The sequence below is a fragment of the Stylophora pistillata genome, chromosome 5, assembly GCF_964205215.1.
Source record: "Stylophora pistillata chromosome 5, jaStyPist1.2, whole genome shotgun sequence".
NCBI classification, from domain to species: Eukaryota; Metazoa; Cnidaria; class Anthozoa; order Scleractinia; family Pocilloporidae; genus Stylophora; species Stylophora pistillata.
The window spans coordinates 16,949,138-16,970,182 of NC_142523.1; the positions used below are offsets into that span (position 1 = coordinate 16,949,138).

Sequence of the window (21,045 nt, forward strand, 5' to 3'; positions counted from 1 at the left end):
GCCTTTTGTTTATAGCCGAATAAGGAGAGAAAATTCCTGTTTTACTAATCATAATTATTTTCCATCATAATGACCCACGTCATAATCACGCATGACGCAACAGAGTATTGGAGACGAATGTTCCATCGCTGTCAAGGTTCCACCATGAAGCCTTTTCAAGCACTCGGTTGCAGAGTACTGCTCTTGTTTTTAATGCTAAGCGAAGGTGTAGAGTGTCGTCCAATACAAGGTACGAAACGTGGGGCGTTGGAAGCTCTATTGCTAAGTATCGTTCGTGGCGGATTAATGGCCCATTTTAGAGACTTTTATTAACTGAAACCAAACCACCTGGCTTGTCGAAATAAGCCAACATTTTTCACACTCTAAAGAAATATGGACGGGCTGACTGACTCAATTTTTTTAAAATCACAATTAATTCATGACATTACTGAGGTGATGCTAACGCCCTGATTGATCGGCAACGTCTAAACTTTTTCCTCATGTACCGCACATAACAGGGCAAGCTGTGCGCGCGCTAGTTAACAAATCGACAGGGGTTTTGCGTGGTCTGTGCACTTATCTTGACAGGGGTCAAAACGTTGTGGACTCCTTTTTTACCACGATGTCGACGTCCAAAATTCCGAGCCACCCATGTTTGAGAGCTGATAAAGACAATGGCTGACACTTTGACGTGTGCAGCGTTGTCTGCACTCTTATCAGCAACGGCAATTTGGCCAATCAGATCGAGAAACTACTGCCAATTGTGGTAAAACTCATCTTTTTTTTTGCTTTACAAAGCAATAGAGATCACAGGCCAACAAAGTATTGGTTCAGCGTTTTTCGATATGGGCGAGGTCATTTTCTCCTGATCCTAAACAAAATAAAGGTCGTGAAATCATAGGATTCCTATGTTCCAAACATAGTAAGAGTAGTGATGTACTATTTTCATTTAAGTTTTCCTCCACCGGTTTTCGGTTTTCCAATCATTTTGCATTTTGAACTAACAAAGAAGAGAAAACATGAATTGCAACCCACTCGTCGAATAAAAAGTTTCTAATACAACAATGCTAAGAAAAAGAAGAAAGGTGAGAAATTTTTTACGTGAGAATTTTAGCAACATTTAATTTGCATTTTCTCTTGATTTATCAATCAAATTCATGAAAACAGTGCCAAACGACATTGAATTGTCCGCCGTTGATGGCAGAAGAGATGTTGTAGAGAAATACTTTTCCCCAGGTGGAGTGCCGGTTGATGTTCGTAATGCTGGGTCAAAAGATATCCAAAAGGGACCCCATGGCTTGGTCAAAAATACCCTGTTGAAAGGAGGTGACGAATATTTAGAAGTCAAAGAAGTTGAATTCCCTCATTCCTCAAGTAAGGGTAAGTGGGCATCAACTTGTCCGGCAATCAAACTAATTACAACTGTAATAATTTCAATATATCAACAAAGTTGAAATGGTAAATTGGCCACCGTTTCGATTATAAAAGCTGACGTTTCGAGCGTTAGCCCTTCGAAGGGCTAACACTCGAAACGTCAGCTTTTATAATCGTAACGGTGGCCAATTTACCATTTCAACTTTGTTGATATATTGAAATTATTTCGTTACCCCCACCGACGCAGCCCCAAACAGTTTCTTTAGAAAACTACCAGCCTTAATTGCAACTGTCTACGATAGTTTGCCGAAAAAACCACTGATGACAAAGCAATCTGTGAAGAGTTGGAAAAATCAGTTGCACCGTCAACGAGTCGCGCACACAATATCTAAAGCGAAAGGGTATCTTTCTCTCATCATTGTGGTGCTGTTTATCAGAAGGCTTTAGGCTATTGGGCAGGACTTCGCACTTCGGATAACCATCGTAACGAGGAATGTTTTCTCTGGTTTTCCGATCATGATTTTGTTACCATTAACACTGACAATTTACTATCGTAGGAGACCATCAAAACATCCCGTCAGCAGACGCGCGCCAGAATGCGGCGCACCCTACTCCTACTGAAAGACTGAAGATTGAAATTATCGAGAGACCAGAATTACTAAAAGTGACGGTCGACAAGACACCCCATAAGGAACAATCACGGACAAATAAAGAGAAAAAGGAATCGAGAGAACCACAAAGGGAAAGTGAGAGTCAATCAATAACAAGCTCAGGCCTTCTCATTGTGGACGAAGGTATGTTCCTGGTCTCAAGTGAATAAATCCACCAATAAACTTGAATAAATGCTACGTACAAAATGGCTTTATCGTTAGAAAGCTGAATTCAAACTGCGAATGATTATCAATATCCCGTTTTTCATGCTTTTAATGTTTTTTGCCTTATAAATCATGATATCAAATTCGGTTTACAGTCAGCCGGCGGTGTGCTATCGTCTCGAATGATTGGAAATTGATACAAATCAGTATTTCTTTTTGGGGAGTAAAGGCTGGCCGCATTTGTTTCTCACATTAACTTCAGCACGCGACAACTCCAAGCGTACAGCTGACAATGAACGGATTTATGAAGTGCTAAATGGAAGCCGTGTTTGAAGATGGTTTTTCAGATTACAATGCTCCAAAAATAATCACGGTTTTTGAAAAAAAGGTCTCACGTACCTGTTTAGAGTGAAAGGTCCTGAGCGTCATGACTTAATGATATGATATTCTCTGCGGAGCTGGCGTTAGCAAGATTTTTAACACCATTCTTTTTATGTGCCATGTTTAAAACGATTAACTTTGATTCTGGCACGGTAAATGCAAAACATTGGCTGTATTGAATTCAAGTGAATACACAAGGTAAAGTGCTTTAAACTGGCTTAACTATAGCACCGTTCAATGTTACCTCTCTTGATATCATCTATGTATTTATCAAATAATTTGGATATATCAACAAAGTTGAAATGGTAAATTGGCCGTCGTAACGATTACAAAAGCTGACGTTTCGATCGTTAGCCCTTCGTCGGAGCCTTATTCATATGTATTTATCAGATTGGGATGAAAACTATCCTGTGGATGACGAGGATTGGAGCAGTGAAAGTGCACATGATGTTGGTTCAGCTTCAACTTCAGTCTCAGGCTCAGGTTCAGTCCCAGGCTCAGGTTCAGGCTCAGGCTCAGGTTCAGGTTCAGGTTCAGGTTCAGGTTCAGGTCCATTTAATGTTGGTTTCCTTCCTCGATGGAAGCTCGTATCAAAGAATCGCGTCCATCACGAAGCGAAGTCTAAGCATTTGGCCGCCATCGATTATGGCGGGATTGGACTCTTATGGTTGTTGGCAGTTATTGCTTTAGTCCTGGCGGTTGTTTCCATCGTTTTTGTTCGCAGGTAAAAACGAGTTAGCCACAGTAACATTAACTTAGCTTGGACCAGCTACTCCTGTCACTTAATCCTTTAACCACTCATGTAACATTTATAGTAAACATCGTTTGATTGGTCAATTCTGTTTCTAAGCGGATCCCTTATCAGGTTTCATAGTTCACCACTAAATTTTCTCTGATTCTTACTGGTTTAAATTGATCACGTGACATGCTAGTGTTCTTCCGTGGAGAGACACTATCAGTCCAAAGTGCTCGTCCGCGGAAAATGCCCGGATGGATAGTACTCATCCGTGAAAAATTTTGAATGATTTGACGACCGCAAAGTTAGACAGATGGGAAAAACTGTGACTTTTCAATTCTGACAGGTATAATGCATTATTTAGCCAATGTACGTTTGCGAACTATTGACATTTGTGACAGGCTGTGCGTATGAATAGATATTTGATCGACCTGCATTTAGTGACTTTTGACTTTTTTTCGACTGGCGCGTGGAAGAAAACTTAATGGTGAACAATAAAGACAATAGAGTGTTTATGTTTCGGCGCTATCCGTCTGATAGTTGCCCCTTGGAGATTTGATGCTCTTAAAACTAGCATATTTGTTTTAAACACGAAGGCGCGCTATATAAGGAACTCTTCCCTGGGAAGACCTAGGCTCATTTGTCACTCACCGTTGACGTGTGCGGTTCAAATTTAGATGCTGGTATACGAACAAAAGGAGCTAATGAGATATCTATTGTTTACTTCCACCAACATGGTGGCATGAGGTAACGTGCGAACCACCTACTTCGATCTCAAATTTACTGCCACAAATAAAGACAGTTTCCAATGGAGAAAGGAAATACAAATCTCAAAATTTCTTGTATTGTGATGAAGATGTAAAACAATTTTGAGGAATGCGCCTGCTGTTCACTGCTTTGGAGTAGCTGTAGCTCAAGCTGACTTGACTCTAAGAGTTCTACATCACACGACGGTTGATTGAAAAATGGTCCAGTGGGGCCTAAGGCTCCTTTTATAGCGCGCCTTCTTGTTTAAGAACATCGAATTCCCGCGGGGTAACTATCAGCCAATAGTTCCTCTACAGAAACACTCTATTGTTTAAATAGAGCCGCGTATAACTAGTTGTATCATAAAAGTAATAGAACTCATTTTCCGGACTATATAACGTGATAAAACCACTTGGGGTGTTGGGAGAACACATCAGAAAGCTTAATTTGGGATTCCCCAAAAGGAACAAGTTTTTAACCAACACATAAACAGTACGATTAAACAATTACTAATAAAAGAAACCATGGCAAACATGTTGGCAGATCTTGCTGCACACCAGATGTTGGCCCGCCTGAATCTATCAAGGTTGAAAAGAGTGGCAAAGTATTTTCTTCCAACCAATCTGCCCTAAAAGAGGCCCGAGTTAAAGTTGGCAAACAAAAATCCCGAGAAAACCGGAAAGTTCTCAGAACTCTAAGCACAGGAGTAGGCACCGAGAAGGATGAACTGGCCATAGCTTGCTCCATCATTTCTCCCAGCATTGACGCCAGGAAAAAGAACTCTGAGGCTTTACATACTAGAGCGGTAAGTACATAGACCCTAAAAGAAGAGTCTCTCATAGTCTTTCATGGTTATGAAGAGTACCTGGATTACTGAAAGGAAAGCCACATTTTGCAGGTCGTCTCAGTAGCCAGCCGGAAAGTATGTAGTCTCGGGACTTCTTTAAAGCAATGTCGTTTGAGTACTTTTTTAGTTAGCACCATAGAAAAAAGATGGATAGTTAGGCAGTCTTGTCATTAACATATCTTAGTGGTCCAAGCTGACATCGTTTGTGTCGGCCTCATAAGCCCCGCGTATTGGCGATACAAGGCTTTCCTCATGTTTATTACAAAACTCGGAAATGTTCATAGACCGCCTGCTGTTTTATTCCTAGCCTTATCCCTTCCCTTCTAACATACCCTAGCGAGTTCGTGCATTTGTTTGTATTTTTTAATTCGAAAACGTGATGCCAACAAGCTGTCATATTTTACATAGTGTGTTCGCGCTGCCACTTCCCAGTCTCGACGTAAAAGCACGTTCGAGGAAGACCTTAAGATGGCACGATATGAATTTGCGAATGCTCCTGCCAAGTTTGCTCAGCTTGTGCGTTCTGCAGGAGATGAGCTGAAAGAATCGACTGAACAAGACTCGAACAGCGAAGCTGTCAAGTCTGACTCACAGTAAGGTATGCTCAAACTGACATAACATAATCATGATAGACTCTCCAATTAGCCTGAAAAAGAAATTTTACCCAACATTGAAGGGGGGCAACTTTTATTTAACACAAGAAGCTCCCTGACAGAACATAAATGGAGGCGGAACCATTTGCAGCCTCACTAACTACGGAGAAAGTAATGCATGTCCACAAGATGATCAGTGTCACTCGTATCTTGACCCTTTCACTCCCAGGAATTGATAATAGACTTAACTATATTGATAATAACTTAACTATATTGATAATAGACTTAACTGGGACTATCACGTCAAACCATTAAAGATCAGCTTTGCAAATAGGCTTAACACGCTGAAGCGCAGCTTGTTTTTACCAAGACCCATGCTACTGTACTTATACTTCAAAGTAATCTACCCATCAATTATATATGGTATCACTGTCTGGGGCGGCCTTACTAATAAGGAGGGCCTAATTGCATTAGAGTCTTTACACTGTAGAGCGGCAAAATTAATTTTTAACTGGCCATGGGATATGCCTAAGTCTGAAGTACTAAGCAAAGCTCGATGGTCTTCTATTGAAACCACATATAAAGTTAATTTGGCTAAACTGATGTTCAAAATAGATAAGAAGACTTTACCTATATCCATCTTAGATACCACCGAAGAAGTTGACGTGAATACTAAGAAAAATCTAAGAAGTAATGCCAACATAAAAGTACCAGAATTCTACACATATTACATGGAAAACAGTTTTTCCAGAAGAGGATCTATCGTTTTTAACACACTTCTCCAAGAATCAAATTTAAGAAATATAACCATTAAGCAGCTCTCCTCGTTAGCCTACAAATCAAAGGCACTTTTAAATTTGAACTTTAATTCTATTTCTCCTCAGACAGTGAACTTTAAGGATCCAATTTTAAATATTTTTAGATCTTCTAATTTTGATAGGCTACTTTAATTATTTTATTTTACTACATTTCATTTCATTCCATTTTACGCACGACCCCACAAGCGTGTAGTCGCTTTAACAATTATCGTGTTTAAATAAAGTCTTTGTATTGTATTGTACTGTATTGGATCTCATGAGCAATTCTCTTTACTGTCTGCCATACAATTCTTACGATGTCACTCTGAAGAATTTGGTATTAGATCAACTAATAATCTTCTGATCAATATTTTACTTTATTCTCATCACTTGTCTGCTTGATATTGTATTGATGTAGTAAGGAGAAATTGTCTTGGTCACTTATGGGAGTGAAAGGTTAGCAAGCGCCAATTTCTAATAACACCAACGACAGTAAAGGTCTGCGATGGGTGAGGAATGATTAAAAGTGTATTCCCTTCTTTCTTTTTAGGCCTGGTTCGACTTACAATTCTGGATCATTGGAAAACTTTTAAATTCTTTTTTCAACGTTTTATGAAGGATATCTATTGTAAATGTTATTTTCTCACAAGAGTATACATTCTTTTCAACGCTTACTCAACCATTATCATTTCGTTTTTCCCAGAGATTTTTAAATTCATTTATTTCTTAATACAAAAACCCTAAAATGTAATACCGCAAGCAAGTTTTGAGATTTCTATATTCGTGTTACCTTCTCACCAGATGATGTTTTGAAACGTTTACGAAACTACTGTATCATTTCTTCGTTTTTCAGAGCTTTTTTTGTTTGTCTATTAATGCATGAACCCAAAAATGTGATTCTACGAATGTTTTGAGATCTCTATATACATGTTACTTTCTCACCAGTGCGAAAATGATTTGTAACGTTTAATTCACTTCGTTCTTTTGTCTGAGTTTTGTTTTCTTTCATATGAACCCTAAAACTCGATACTATAAATAAGATTTAAACGCTCATGATTATCTCCAAAATTACGAATAGAGCATTACAATACAAAGCCAAAGGGTAAACTTTCTTTAATCTTTTAATCAGCTCTATTCAAATTTATTGGCGACTCTTGGAAGAGATGAACATATCTTGCGATCTATGTTTTTGAATCAACAGTAAATAAATGTAACACTATTTCTGAATATCCAGTATGTCATCATTCATTCCATGTCGTTGCTTGAGTCACAAGCTCTTCGAACATTGGGCGATAACTCGCAAAATGAAAATTTGGTGGAATCTATATCATTACACCCTTTAAAAGGCCAGAACCAGATGATAATTTGAGAACATAAAAGATGAACGATAGACCGAGTAAATTCATCGCGTCTTTAAATTTGACAACAAATGAACAGAAAACCAAGATGTTAAGTGACAGTTATATTTCGGTATAAACTATCCCATCATCAGACTGAAAATACATACAAACGATTAGGAGCTTAAATAGTTACACCCTCTCTTAGTGCACTAAAACCCCTTCTACTTATGAAGACAATCAACTCTCCTGCAAAGGAACTTCTCGCAAGCGGACAGCTCTACTTCCGGACACTGTTTTCAATTCCCCGTTCTACCGACTAGTCAAACTCTGTATTCACATAGATGATTTGGTTTTATCAACTGAGTTGAAGATGTAAATTGGCGACCGTAAAGAGTTTCTAAGCTTACACTGACTATCATTTAGTCGCCATCTAGTATCTCCCAACAACATCACTCCTGAATCAAACATCACTCCTGAATCAAACATCAAGGTCACGAACATAAAGGAAATGATTATCACCAAAAGAACTGAGCTCTTGATTGTCAAACAAATTCTTCCCATCAGCACCTCCTGAATTGCATGAATAATAATAATAATAATAATAATAATAATAATAATAATAATAATAATAATTATAATAATAATAATAATGATAGTTTAATATTTGTAGTGCGCAAATTCCATTTACATAGAATCAAATGAAGAACAGTATGAGGAATATGCATATGGTGATGTTAGGAAATAGCAGGTTCATTTTATCTCAAATAAGAGACGTTGAACTCTTCTATACCCGTATCTTTTTAATGTCACTGATTGTTTAACTACTAGCAATATTAAAAAATTGCTTTTCTTGTGCATTTACACCTCACACATTCTGCTCAAGCTTGCAGTCACTTTGGCTCTTGTTCTGGTAGTAACAAAGACATAGTTTTCCTCTTTGAAATTTCTCACACGTCTTGAATTAAAAATTGTTTGATACTTCTCACTGAAAGCAATTCCCCATCGATGGATTGTCTTTGGTACCACATTTCACCTTTCTTTTTATCAATTTATTTAAAGAGATATTTTTGTGAGAAGCATATGTGGCTTGGGCATTTCAATTTGGTCAGTTTGTGCTCCAGTTTTTACTTTTTTCCTCCATTCTTAGAGTCACATCTTTTTTCCATAATTTTGTGTACTTTTCAGCCTGAGTTCTGCTAGTGTTGATCAGTGTTGGGTTTTATCGTTAAGCATATAATGCTCTCCATGCATTCAACAAAGCAAGCCACAGACTGAATATTCCTGAACCTTTGTTCACTCCTGTGGAAAGAAAAACAAAATTTAATAAAAGAATTGAGAGTAAGATTTCACAGTGCAATCAAGTAATCTACAGCATTCTTTCCGAGAATGACACTCTCAAGGAAAAAGACCAAAATAAAACAAATTTTAAAGCAAGCAAGAAGAGTCTAGTTCTATAATAGGCCATTGCAGAAACATGAGAGGACTGGGAAAGAGTGTGCTTGTTTTCTGTTTGTTTGAAAAACTAAGATATTCAAATGAGAGATCAACTAAATTTGAGAGTCTTAAGCAAGAATAGAAGTATTTAGAGGAGGAAAATGGCAAAATGACAGCTTTTCAAATATCACCTAAAATAGAGTTTGTATGGATTGGGCAGACAGGGCAAAAAATTTTAAGGGTTTGTAAGGAATTTTTGCAACTTTTGCAAGGCTCCAATTTAGACACTTTTCCACTTAAAACTCTCAAACTTGGCTGGGTAGCTTTTCATTCAGTAACACTTCAGTTGAAATGTTTAGATTTTCAATGTAATCAACATAAGAAACTCGCCCCAGTCCTCTCACGTTTCTGCAATGGGCTATGGCTAACAAATATTTTGTTTACGTTTTCTTCAAGAAAACAATACTTGAATAAATTATAACTTATATGTGTATGTATGTATTAGTTATAATTTGCATATATATACACATTTCTTTTTTAGAAGTAGATTTTATTTAATGTAATTCAGCTTCTTGGTTGCAATGTTGTTTCCCAATAAACTCTACTCTACTCTAAGATGTTGACAATCTTTAACAATTAAACCTTTAAACAACACTGAGGAAAAATTAAAATTTAAAAAGAATTCTTACACAGGGTTAGTATTCCACATACTAGGCCAAAACAGTTATAAAAAGACACCTTTCTGTTGTAAAGTTACCTTGGTAACTACTTGCTGAGACAAAGCAGTAAATGAAAAACAAGAGAATCATCATTCTAACAAAAATCCTTGTTTTATGATGGAAGAAGACCATCCGGTATAGGCTCTGGAGCTTTTGTATGACTACTGACATTCTCAGCCATCTTTGAGCAGCACCTATCAAAATAAGCAATAAAATAGAATTAATCCCAATGACATTAGGTCTCCACCTTTTATTCCATGGCGATGAATGCAATGCTTTTAACCTTTGACTCCCAAGATCAAATTGTTAATTCTCCCCTCTAGCTGTTACACATTTCCTTGTAAATTAGTTACAAGTATTTGGTGTAAGATCAAAATTACAACATCTATCTGATAAGTTTAAAGTATTCTCATTATCTGTATGTTGGATAGTGTATGGATATTATAGGGAGAAGTTACATGTTCATCACTTTAGGGAGTTAAGGGTTAAAGCACTCTCAGATGCTATATATAAGATCTGCATGAAAATCAATTGCTCAAGTACCATGTTTACCATCTTTTTATTACAGTGACAGCTCTTTTGACTCAAAAATACATCTGATGTACATTCTATGACAGAGATATCTATAATATAAACTCCTTCCAGTAGCTGATAAATTGGACTATAATTATGGCTTGAGGCTGAAATATTGTTCCAAAAATGTACAGTTGGCCAAGAAGTATAGTTCTCGAGGCAACTATGACAAGTTAGACACAATTTTTGAGCAACTGGTAATATCCACCAATATTTCAGTACATTGGATGGTTCTATTTGGCCCACACCCCTCTGTTAATTTCGTTACATCATACATTGGCTTTGAAGCCTGAAAAAATAACACTTACTGGGGAACAAAAAAGTTATGTGGGCTGTTACTGAGGTTGCACAAGTAGAAGATTCTTTGAATTCATACATTAAGTAAGTCATTGAGTGTATCTCACCATGTCTAGATGGAAGTTGTGTAGTGGCTGTTACCTCATGTGATATGTTGCACCTTTCAACCTAACTTCCCATGAAAATGACAGACGCAAAGGAAAGCTATCAGACTTCAAAGCTTCATATGAATTTCAGGCAGAGATAATTACATTTGCATGGAAAAGCAAATAGAGGAGACCTTCAGAATGCAATATGAAGGAACAGCTTACAGCTCAAATTACATCTGATGTACATTCTATGAGATATCTATATCTCAACTGCATCCTAAGTAACAATACACTCAGAGAAAATGGAAAGTGTAGCTTCACTCTTAAAATGAAAGGTTGCTTTTCTCAGGGGTGGTGGGGGGGGGGGAGGGGGTGAACCTACAGCACTTTTCAAAGAGATATTATACTTAATATTTGAATAATAATAATAATAATAATAACATTTTATCATGAAGTAAGTGGCAAATACCTTCTCATCGACAAGAGGTTTTGTGAACTGAAACAACACCTGAAAGAGAAATGTACAATTACATACATGTACATTATGAAGGATCTCATAAGCCATGATTGTTACAGAATTGTATGTGAAACAAGAGTGCAACAGGGCTGATCAAGAAAATGATGAACTTTGTGCAAAATAAGTGTTTCTAGGTGCACTAGCAACAACTGAGTTACAGTGTACCCGTCATGCTCTTTGTTAAGGGGAAAAGCATAAAATGTAATTGACAAAGTCAAAGCCAGGACCATTCCACAATAAATATTCCATATTCCCTTTTAAGGAACCTGGCCATAGGCTGAAAAAGTTGTCAATAGGTTTTTTGTATTTGACTATCACAGCTGAAAACCTGGAAACTGCCCAAGTCATGTAGTTCATAGTTTTAAGTACCCTTTGTATGCATTTAAATATTTGGTTAACATAAAAAATCACACCCTTTTCTTTTTCAACTATTAACAGTGACAGGAGCCACAGTTTCAAGAAATATTTTATTGTCTTAGTTTGAGCTTTGTCTGTTTTTAGAATCAAATGAAGGCACTTTGATTAAGAGTGTCTTGCTTAAAGGTGTTAATCCATAATGTAGTACTGTAATAGTAAACAATAATAATGGCATTGATTAGCAGTAGACATTCCATGAGGTGGCTCTATTTGTCCACTGTTTCCAAGTCAAATTGGAATTTGGAGGTTGTTTTTTTTGTGGAGGAAGGAAAACCAGAAGACCCAGAGAAAAAACCCTCAAAGCAAGGGTGGGAAACCAACTCAACTCATGTGTGACACCAGGTCTGGGAATACAACCTTGATCATAATGGTGGGAGGCAAGTGCTCTTCACGTACTGTACCATCCCTGCTCCCCAAAATGTGAAATTAATGTTTCTAACCTCTTTTTCAGCAGAAGGAATGACTTGATTAGTCTCCAGAAATTGTTTTATCTCCTCATATAATTGTTGGGGGAATAGAATATGTTTGACATAGAATTCTGCTATTTTTATGTATTTGACGTGAGAGAAGTTCTCCTCAAAAGTAAGCCAATCCTCAACAAGTTTCCCAGCCTCCTTATACTTTGATGCTTTCAGAAGAAGACAAACACTGCCAAGTATAAAAAATTTAATTCTTAAGAATCAAAGTATTGAGCCCCAGGCTGAAAAATAAACAAAAAAACAGAAAAAAACAAAACAAAACAAAAAAAAAAAACCAAAATAACAAGTAATTTCATATTTTACTACTAGGCAAAATACTCCAAAACTGAATCCACTGAATCAGTAGCTTCAGAATTGGAGAGAAGTCACAATCTTTTACATTAGTAACCACTTTTGTTAGGCTTCTGATAAGTTGCAAAATCTAAAATTCAACAGGGAGAATTGACACCTCTCACAAATATTCTTAGGATATCACTAATTATTAAAAACTGGATCATTGGATAATGCAATTCAAGACTTTTTATTGGCTTAGCCATTATGGTATATCAGCCAATATACCATAATCTACAAATATGGTAAGTGTATGCATCAGCTTAAAATCAAAAGGGAGCTAAAAAATCCAGTTTCTTCTTACAAAATAATAATTTCTTGAGGGTGTTTTTAAATAAAACAATTATTCCACTCGCGCTTGTTGGATATGAGATGATTATAGCCAACTCGGCGCTACGCGCCTTGTTGGCTATCTATCATCTCATAACCAATGCGCGCTCGTAGAATAATTGTTAAATATTGTTTCTATGGCCGAACCCGTATTAAGCAGTCACCCACCAGGGTTCTCCCTAGCTTTCGGCACAACAGGTAAAGGACTTTTTCACACTGGTAGAACATTTGGTTAATGTTGGACGTTCTGCAAAGAGTTTGACTAATGGTCGTGGGTCGTGGGTACAAGTCGTGGGTCGTGGGTGTGGGTAAGAGTCGTGGGTGTGGTTAATACTTAATAATAAAAATAACCATTTAAAATATTAAATAAAATAATACATAAATTTTATACAACCCTGTCATTCATTAATTGAACTGTTCTTTCTTCTAGTTATTTTATTTTGTTTATTCAATTTACCCTACTTTACATCTATTTTTATCTGTTATCTCACTGTCAATATAAAATTTATGTATTATTATATTTAATATTTTAAATGGTTATTTTTATTATTAAGTATTAACCACACCCACGACTTTTACCCACACCCACACCCACAACCCACGACTTGTACCCACGATCCACGAACATTAGTCAAACTCTTCTGCAAAGGATAAGTGACAATTTGAACTTTTGCACCACCTTGACTGAGCTAACTTCAGTGCATATAGATCTATAACAGTGCACTGAAGGGGTTTCATAGGGGTTTGGAGCACAAGGGCATGTGAATTTAGCACCCAGGCATACTTAACACAAGGCCCAAAGGGTGTTGCCCCCTTAGGTAGTCTGGGGGCATGCTCCAGCAGAACATTTTTTATATTTGAAAGTCACAGAAATGCACATTCCTGCATTCTAGAGCAGAAACTGACATGCTTCAGTAGCCAAAGAGGACATAATTTATTTCTTTCCACGATAGTTGTGATTTGACACATTAATTAAAACAGGTAAATTAGTTTTCTAAAGCAAAATCATAATCTTGTACAGATTAAATGTTTAGGATAGCTTGCCTTTCAACAGAAAGTGTCATAAATGATCACAAAGGGCTTGTTTCTGTTCATGCGAGGTGGGATGAAAATGTTCACGATTTTTTCAAATAGTTTTTCATGTCGGGGATATACAAATTCTAATCGAAGTATAACCTGCAATGAAAATGTTCACGCATTTGATCATAATATTTTATAATTTCATTTGGATGCCTTTGCTAACAAACACCTGGGGGTATAAAGATCTTTCTTTGCAATTACACAAACAAAGTCATATGTTCAACAACAGAGAAAAATTTTGTCTGAATGCAGGAGAGCTAGTTGCTTTCACAGTGAGATGGATTTTGCTCTTTGCTCGAAAAAAACTCAACACATTAAAGTCATCAAATGCAATTCCATAAAAAAATAATAGTGAGTTTTTAGTCGGAGTAACTTTTAGTGTCCACAGGAACAGTTCCATGCTGGACTTCAGTTGTATGTTCTGAAGAAAGTGAATTATGAGCCAGCCAGAAAGAAATCAAACATGTGCTAGGCAACCATTTGAATACAAGGACAAAGCCAAAACAATCTTTAATTCAATTTACTTTCTATATGATAGGGAAATTTTCTCTGTGTTTTTAAACAAACTGGATAGCTTAACTGTATCAGTTTCTTTTTTTTTAATCGCTAAAAATATGACAATGTATTGTAAAGATTAAGAAAGATGGTAAGTTTTGAGCTTGGTAAAGAAAAACTTACCACCTTTCGTGTTCTTTAGAAAACACGATGCTTTCGACATTGCCGATCCTCGCAGCATGCAGGACACACGTCAAATATGAACTTTGTAAGGGCCTTGCTCACCATAGAGTTTCTGTGGTTCAGTGGTAGAGCATTGGAGCACAGAATTCGAAGGTCTGAGGTTTGATTCCTCATGGGGACTCAATTTTTTCTTTGTCCCATGCTCATGACTAGACAAAAAAAACATCTTTCAACATGATAATATATTGTATTATTATTTGGCTTTGCTCAAGACCTGTGAACTGGAGAGTGGTGCTTAAATTTAATTGTTCACACATGTCCAGCTCCTCAGTGCCACATCTATATTTGGTTTTTTAATCCCAAACTTACTTACAGCAGAGAACACTCCACCACCTTAATTGCAATGGTGCAAAAAGAACTTTTCAGAGAAAAAAACTTGTCTCTGCGAATATAAACAACATTTCATAGGATTGATTAAAAACATTGCCTACCAACAATGATCTTTCACAAAAAATTCCAAGTTCACCATGAATATATTCATGGAGCATTTGCTGTATTTAAAGGTGTGTGGCCCCTAACACTGTTTATTTTTTGCTCTACTACTTTCTTACCAGATTAGCTCACCATTAATGTGTATTTTTTTAAAGACTTCTGAGCATTTGCAGGCGGTAATAAGTGCTCTTACAAGTGGTAAATTTTCCCTATTTTCGCCTGATAAGGCAAACCTTGCCCACACAGAAAGGCAGAGTGGCCCCTTAATACAGATTGACCACTCAATACAGGTTCCAGACATTGGGGTAGTGTAAAAAACAACCTCTGTATACCATAATTGACCAATTAATGTACAGAATCTCCCTTGAAAATACTATTTACTTTGAATTTGGGAGAAAAACATGGATTAAAAATTACTTGTCCATGAAAGATGATGCTTCGTTTTATTTGAATGGTCTCGCTCTTGGTAACTGTTCAATACAGATGGAGGACAATAAAAACAGGTCATTGGGACTTAGGGTGACCACACCCGCTTAAAAGAAATGACCACTTAAGAGAGGTGAAAACTAAGAGTGACTAAGGGGAAATAAACCACTTAATACAGGGTGACTGCTTAATATGGTACCCCTTATTACTGGTTTGATCATATGTAGATACATGATAAATTAAAAACTAAGTAACTATTAGACTTGCCACAATTCCAGTGCCTCTGAAGGAAACTTTCTTATCTGTCCAAACACTTTAGTAGCAAATGTAACAGCTTTTTGACATTGGTTTATTTCTGCAAAGGCTTGAATTCCAATAACTGCTAAATGCGTCCATTGATCTGAATTCCTATGTGAGGAAAATAGCAAAATTCTACACTCAAGTGAGCAATATTATTTAATGTTCCTGTAAAGTGTCATCAAACTAGTACTACAATATCTGTATTTTAATTAAGATTTTCATTCAATCCAAGTCATTTCCCTTGCCCCTCCTCTTTCCTTGTTGACTTAAAATTGATACGTGCTTCATCATAAAGTACAGTTTTACCCTGGATGAACTTAAAACTGGGCTTTAATTGGAAACAGATGGCTGAGTGGTCTAAACAGCTGAGTGCGTTTGTTAATATCCAGCTGGTTTGCTACCTACCAGTTCATTTACTTGAGCGATCTTCATTATAAACCCCTGAGCCACTAGTGGTCTGTGTCACCCCTATAGGAGACAATATCTCCCTTATTTTAAATAAACTTTGTTTCCTTGAGGGTCAACATAAATTGGTATAAAATTTTACCCTTCATAACTCAACCACGGTTACGATTTTCATTTTTAATACACAGTGCAAGTCTCGGCAGAGTTAATAGCATTGATTTTGTCTTCCATTTAGTTACGCTCGAACCTGAATAAATCCTTGGACGGGTAAGGGTCACCGCTCCTCTTCGAGACAAGTTCGAAGACTCCCATGCATACCTCCACCACATCATCAAACCGACGGAGAACTAAAAGTGACTTCGCTCTTTGTAATTGCTGAGAAATATCATAATCAACACTCTGACTATAAACATCCATCCGGATGGAGCATGAGAAATACCGTTGGGTTCCATACCCCTGGCTCATAACACATGTAGCGGCCTGGGGATAAAGGAGCAATTATTTTCCCATCAACAGTGCTATGGGACAATGCGGGGACACACGCAGTTGAATTTAAATATTTTCCTGTGGCGAACGATAAAAATATCCGGTGGAAAATGGAGTTTAAAAATAGTCGATGTGTTAACTGAGCAAAGGTTGCACAATGAAAATTGTCTACGACGAAAAGCAAAAAGGATGACAGTTTCCACAAGATTAGAAAAATCTTACTTGTGGCTGCTTGGCTTCGTCACATGGCATGTCTAAATTAAAAAGTGCAATCGCTTTCTAACTCAGTCTTCATCCAAAGCCTCCTTTCTCCTTTTAATTGCTTTTCGTTTAATAATGTGCAATAAACAATGTTTTAGTTCTGATGGGCTAGAAAAGTTGAATTGCTTTGGAGGGGGACATTGGGGTTTGCGATGTTGCGGTGCTAACCCTTTTTTAATGCGTTAATGCGGTGAAGAACAACTCGTCGTGCGGTGTTGCGGTGATCTCAAACCTTAGGGTGTACGATGTTTGTAATTTCAAATCGACGGTGTTTGGTGAAATAAACCATTTCCGATGTTTCAGTTATATTTTTTAACCTTTTTCAAAAACTGGATTTCTACTGTCATTATTTCTATCAGCGTCTGTCATTTCATTGCGACAGTCGCTCTGACTGACTCTACCCTTGTCACTTTCTCTGTCACTCACGGTCACTGTCAGTATCGATGCCATTGTCGCTATTTGTCCCACTGACAGACAGGGTCTCTGTTTCCTTTACGGTCACTCTCTGTCTATGTAATTATTACTGTTAACTGGTGTCACTTACACTTTTTCTCTGATACAGTCACCGTCCATGTCAGTCTCACTGTTACTACGCTGACTCCTTCATTATCACTGTCAGTATCACTGGCACTGTCCCTGCATCTTCAACCCTAAGTCTTCCTGTCACCTTCACTGTCTCTGCATGTTTAACTGTCTTCTGTATCGTCAGCATACCAAAAACAATTCTTCATCAAGTAACGTGAAGCGGTAAGTCGGTGATGAAGACGATAAATAACAAGGGCCCAAGAATTGATCCCAAGGGAATACAACGGGGAACAACAGCGGCATTTGAATAAACTGGGTAAGTTTCTAAAGAAACTGTGGTGGGGTGTTAGCCCTTCGCTCTGACGAAGGGCTAACCCTCGAAACGTCAGCTTTTCATTCTTTACGATGGCCAAGTTACAATTTCAACTTAGTTGATATAACCGATAGCAGCATTTAACTGTTTATTTCCCAGCTTAATATGTCGGTATGTCCCTCAGATCGGAAGTAAACCATCGAAGAGTTTCCTTACGAAGCCCATAAATTTCAAGTTTCTTTTAACTTTCAGCCACCCTCTAACCGCAGGGATGTTTTCCCGAAGCTGTGTTATGGTAGGGAATCAACTTCATATACGCTTTCACAACACAAGACATCTGCACAGAATTTGTAAAATTCGTTTTAGGCAAGGTTGAAATCCTTGTGCTTATGGATGTTGAACTTGTCTTATAATGGAGGGGAATGGTTGGAATTAGCGTTTGATGTACAACGGATTGTTATCGGGCTTTCTAAATGTGTAGTATTTCGCGCTTTTCAAGTTGATGGTGATATCTAATAATTGATTATTTTTAAGTTGTCCTTTGTCGTGATTCTTAAGCGAAGGTCGGAGAGAACACCGCAGAGGACCCTTCTGGTTTTGTCACCAGATCTTGCATTCATGTTCTTTAAAACTGCTGTTCTGTAACCTGTACAAAGCAATACTTCCGACAAAGTATGCAGTGGATAGCTAGTGTAACACGTAGAGCACGACGTACAAACCTCAGCTCCATTATAACAGCCCGTAGCGACATCGAACACCGGGGTTTTACCTATTTTGACTCAGGGTTCATTCTTGTCAAACAAAAGTGTTTCTAGATTGCCGAATAATTTCAATATCATCATTTGTGATAGTGGTTAATTGCTTAACATATTCGAATGATTACGATAGTAGCTGTTCAGTTATATGTACGAAACAAGTTCCATTCGCGTTGAACAGTCTTGGTGCGGTACAAGTTAATTTATTCAAATGAAGGGTCGTCCGCAGTGATAAACAACGGGTCATGGTATATATTCCATATTTACTGAGCTCACTTCTATGAATAACAACATTTAACGAAATGATTAAAAATACTGAGTCAGTCGAAACACCTTTAAAGTCTTCCACTGAAAGAAAACGAACAAACCAACAACAACAAAAAAACAAAACGGTGGTTCCTTACGGAACGACCTCTTGTTGTCTAACAGTGCAAACGAACATGTTCACGACTTGATATAACACAAACGAAGTTATCTCCTAACCATGTGCCGATCGAAGGACACTCTAACATAAGTTATGTGTACGTATCTACTGTTCTGTGACCCTGGATAGAGTCAACGCATCTCTGAGCATGTGATCTCGTAAATTCCACAAAGCATCCACAGCATTTTCATAGTCGCCATAACCGCACCCCAGCCACTGAATTGGTAATTGAGCTAGTTGTTGAGGCGTCATAGAGGAAGCGTCAGGTTTGCGAGCCTGGTTCCAATTGCTCATATGAGGGATCCCATCACGAAGTCCTTCAATGTACCTCAGGTAAGCATCGGAATGATGTAGCCTTTGAGGTTTGGGTGGTGGAGCGAGGAATATGGGTGCTGGCTGAAAGATTGGAAAAAAATAAATGTAAAAAATCAGGCAAAGATAACGATTAAAAATTCAAGACACGCTCAACAGCAAATATAATTCAACAAGAAGTTGACTGCGTTACCGCTTCCTTAGGAGGTGGTATAGCTGTTCCATGTGGAGCCACTTGCTGCTGCTGCTGCTGCTGCTGCTGTTGTTGTTGTGGTGGTGGTTGTTGCTGTTGCTGTTGGTGTTGTTGTTGCTGTTGCTGCTGTTGTATCTGCTGAGGATAGTGCTGTGGTTGCTGCTGCTGCTGCATTGTGCTGATCTGGTTCACCTGCTGTTGGAAATTGAACTGCTGTTGCTGTGGAGCAGGACTGAACTGCTGTTTGAGTTGCTGTTGATGTTGCTGAGGGAAGCCTCCGATTTGAGCTGAACAGGGACAAATCAGAAGTTACACATAGTTGGTGTTCTAATCGTAGAGAAAGGCTCAAAGTTTCCAACTAATAACCATTAACATTTGTGTTCTCACATTTTACCTTTCGCCGGAGTGATGATTATATTGATGATTTTCACCCGTACGTAAAAACCTACAGAAGAATGATACAGCAAAGGCGGTGAAATCTTACCTGCCGCCGCTGCAGATTGTTGTGCAGGTTGCTGTGTAATGCCACTCATACCCATGTTCATATGCATCATGCCTGACACCGGCGAGGTATTTGAAGCCATACCACTCACTCCTGTATTTCCTTGATAAAGAGCTGTAAAAATATCCAACACTTTAATGAAAGCTGTGCAAGAAACATTAACATTAAGAAAAACCACATAGGTCAATAAGTAAAGTACACTAACATAACATAATAACATAACATAAAATCAAGTTCCGGGATTGATCTTTTAGGAGTGGCAATTGATGATGATTTGAACTTTACTAAGCATATTAATAATGTCTGTACTAAGGGGGCAAGGAAAGTAGGAGAACTTATGAGGTTTAGGAATTTAATGCCTACTGAAGCTAAATTAAGAATTTTTAAAGCTTTTATTTTACCCCAAGTTACATAGTGTCATATAGTATGGCACCATTGTTGCTCGTCAGACGAGAGAAAGCTTGAAAGGTTGCAGGAGCGTGCAATGAGGGCTATTTACTGTGACAGGGCTAGCACTTATGAAGCACTTCTAGATAAAGCAAGGCTTCCAACGTTATGTAATCATAGAATCCAGGACATGGCTATATTTATGTATAAAGTTAAGACTAATTTAGTCCCACCATATATTTCTGAACTTTTTAGTTGCGGCATAAGTAGGTACAATCTTAGGAATGCAGACGATATCTCCTTGCCAAGATACAACACGGTTACATACGGAAGACATAGCTTACGGTACATGGGACCTTATATTTGGTCGAAGCTCCACAAATCAATCAAAATGGCTGACTCTCTAACTGCATTAAAAAATCAAGTCAGAGTCCTTGACTTATCAAATGTTACATCGAAAAATAATTGTGAAAATTGTGAGTAATGTAAAACTTAATTCTATCAATTTTATATTGTTTGTATATAGTTTTTCTTCTTCTTATTATTATAATTATTAGTTTAGTTTACGTAGTAGGTGTCCCCAATTAGTTTTTACTTGTAAAAACTAGAACGATTGACACGTTAATAAAGTTATTCATTCATTCACTGCATAGGTCTCCGTTTACAACAGCTACTTCAAAAGAAATTATATTTAAAAATAGATGAATCATTG

The 21,045-nt window shown here is 37.6% G+C and overlaps 3 protein-coding genes across 4 annotated transcripts in view; 1 reads left to right on the forward strand and 2 right to left on the reverse strand.

Annotated features, from left to right (window-relative positions):
- The first annotated feature begins 110 nt into the window (after positions 1-110).
- Positions 111-7,496, forward strand: LOC111325118 (uncharacterized). Of its 2 annotated transcripts, none has more exons than XM_088761020.1 (7): positions 111-229; positions 1,147-1,359; positions 1,911-2,147; positions 2,940-3,273; positions 4,576-4,837; positions 5,288-5,477; positions 6,820-7,496. In XM_088761020.1, the coding sequence occupies exons 1-6, from the start codon at positions 118-120 to the stop codon at positions 5,474-5,476; spliced, it is 1,347 nt and encodes a 448-aa protein (XP_088617146.1). In that variant the 5' UTR covers positions 111-117; the 3' UTR covers position 5,477; positions 6,820-7,496. The 2 variants fall into 2 exon arrangements, with proteins under 2 accessions (XP_088617146.1, XP_088617147.1); XM_088761021.1 differs by having other exon boundaries at positions 114-229; positions 1,216-1,359.
- A 218-nt stretch (positions 7,497-7,714) lies between these two features.
- On the reverse strand, positions 7,715-16,615 carry LOC111325119 (peroxisome assembly protein 26). The gene is made up of 7 exons (XM_022928854.2): positions 16,423-16,615; positions 15,738-15,878; positions 12,096-12,303; positions 11,191-11,229; positions 10,740-10,800; positions 9,801-9,956; positions 7,715-8,908 (listed from the first exon to the last, which is right to left on the reverse strand). The coding sequence occupies exons 1-7, from the start codon at positions 16,590-16,592 to the stop codon at positions 8,835-8,837; spliced, it is 849 nt and encodes a 282-aa protein (XP_022784589.2). The 5' UTR covers positions 16,593-16,615; the 3' UTR covers positions 7,715-8,834.
- Positions 16,616-18,764: 2,149 nt separating this feature from the next.
- The window catches only part of LOC111325110 (protein polybromo-1-like), a 33,291-nt gene continuing 31,010 nt past the window's right edge, over positions 18,765-21,045 (reverse strand). The window contains exons 49-51 of the mRNA XM_088760890.1: positions 19,929-20,060; positions 19,445-19,731; positions 18,765-19,335 (exon numbers count right to left, since the gene is read on the reverse strand). Of these exons, the coding sequence (XP_088617016.1) occupies positions 19,045-19,335; positions 19,445-19,731; positions 19,929-20,060 (710 nt within the window). The 3' untranslated portion in view covers positions 18,765-19,044. The remainder of the gene's footprint in view (positions 19,336-19,444; positions 19,732-19,928; positions 20,061-21,045) is intronic.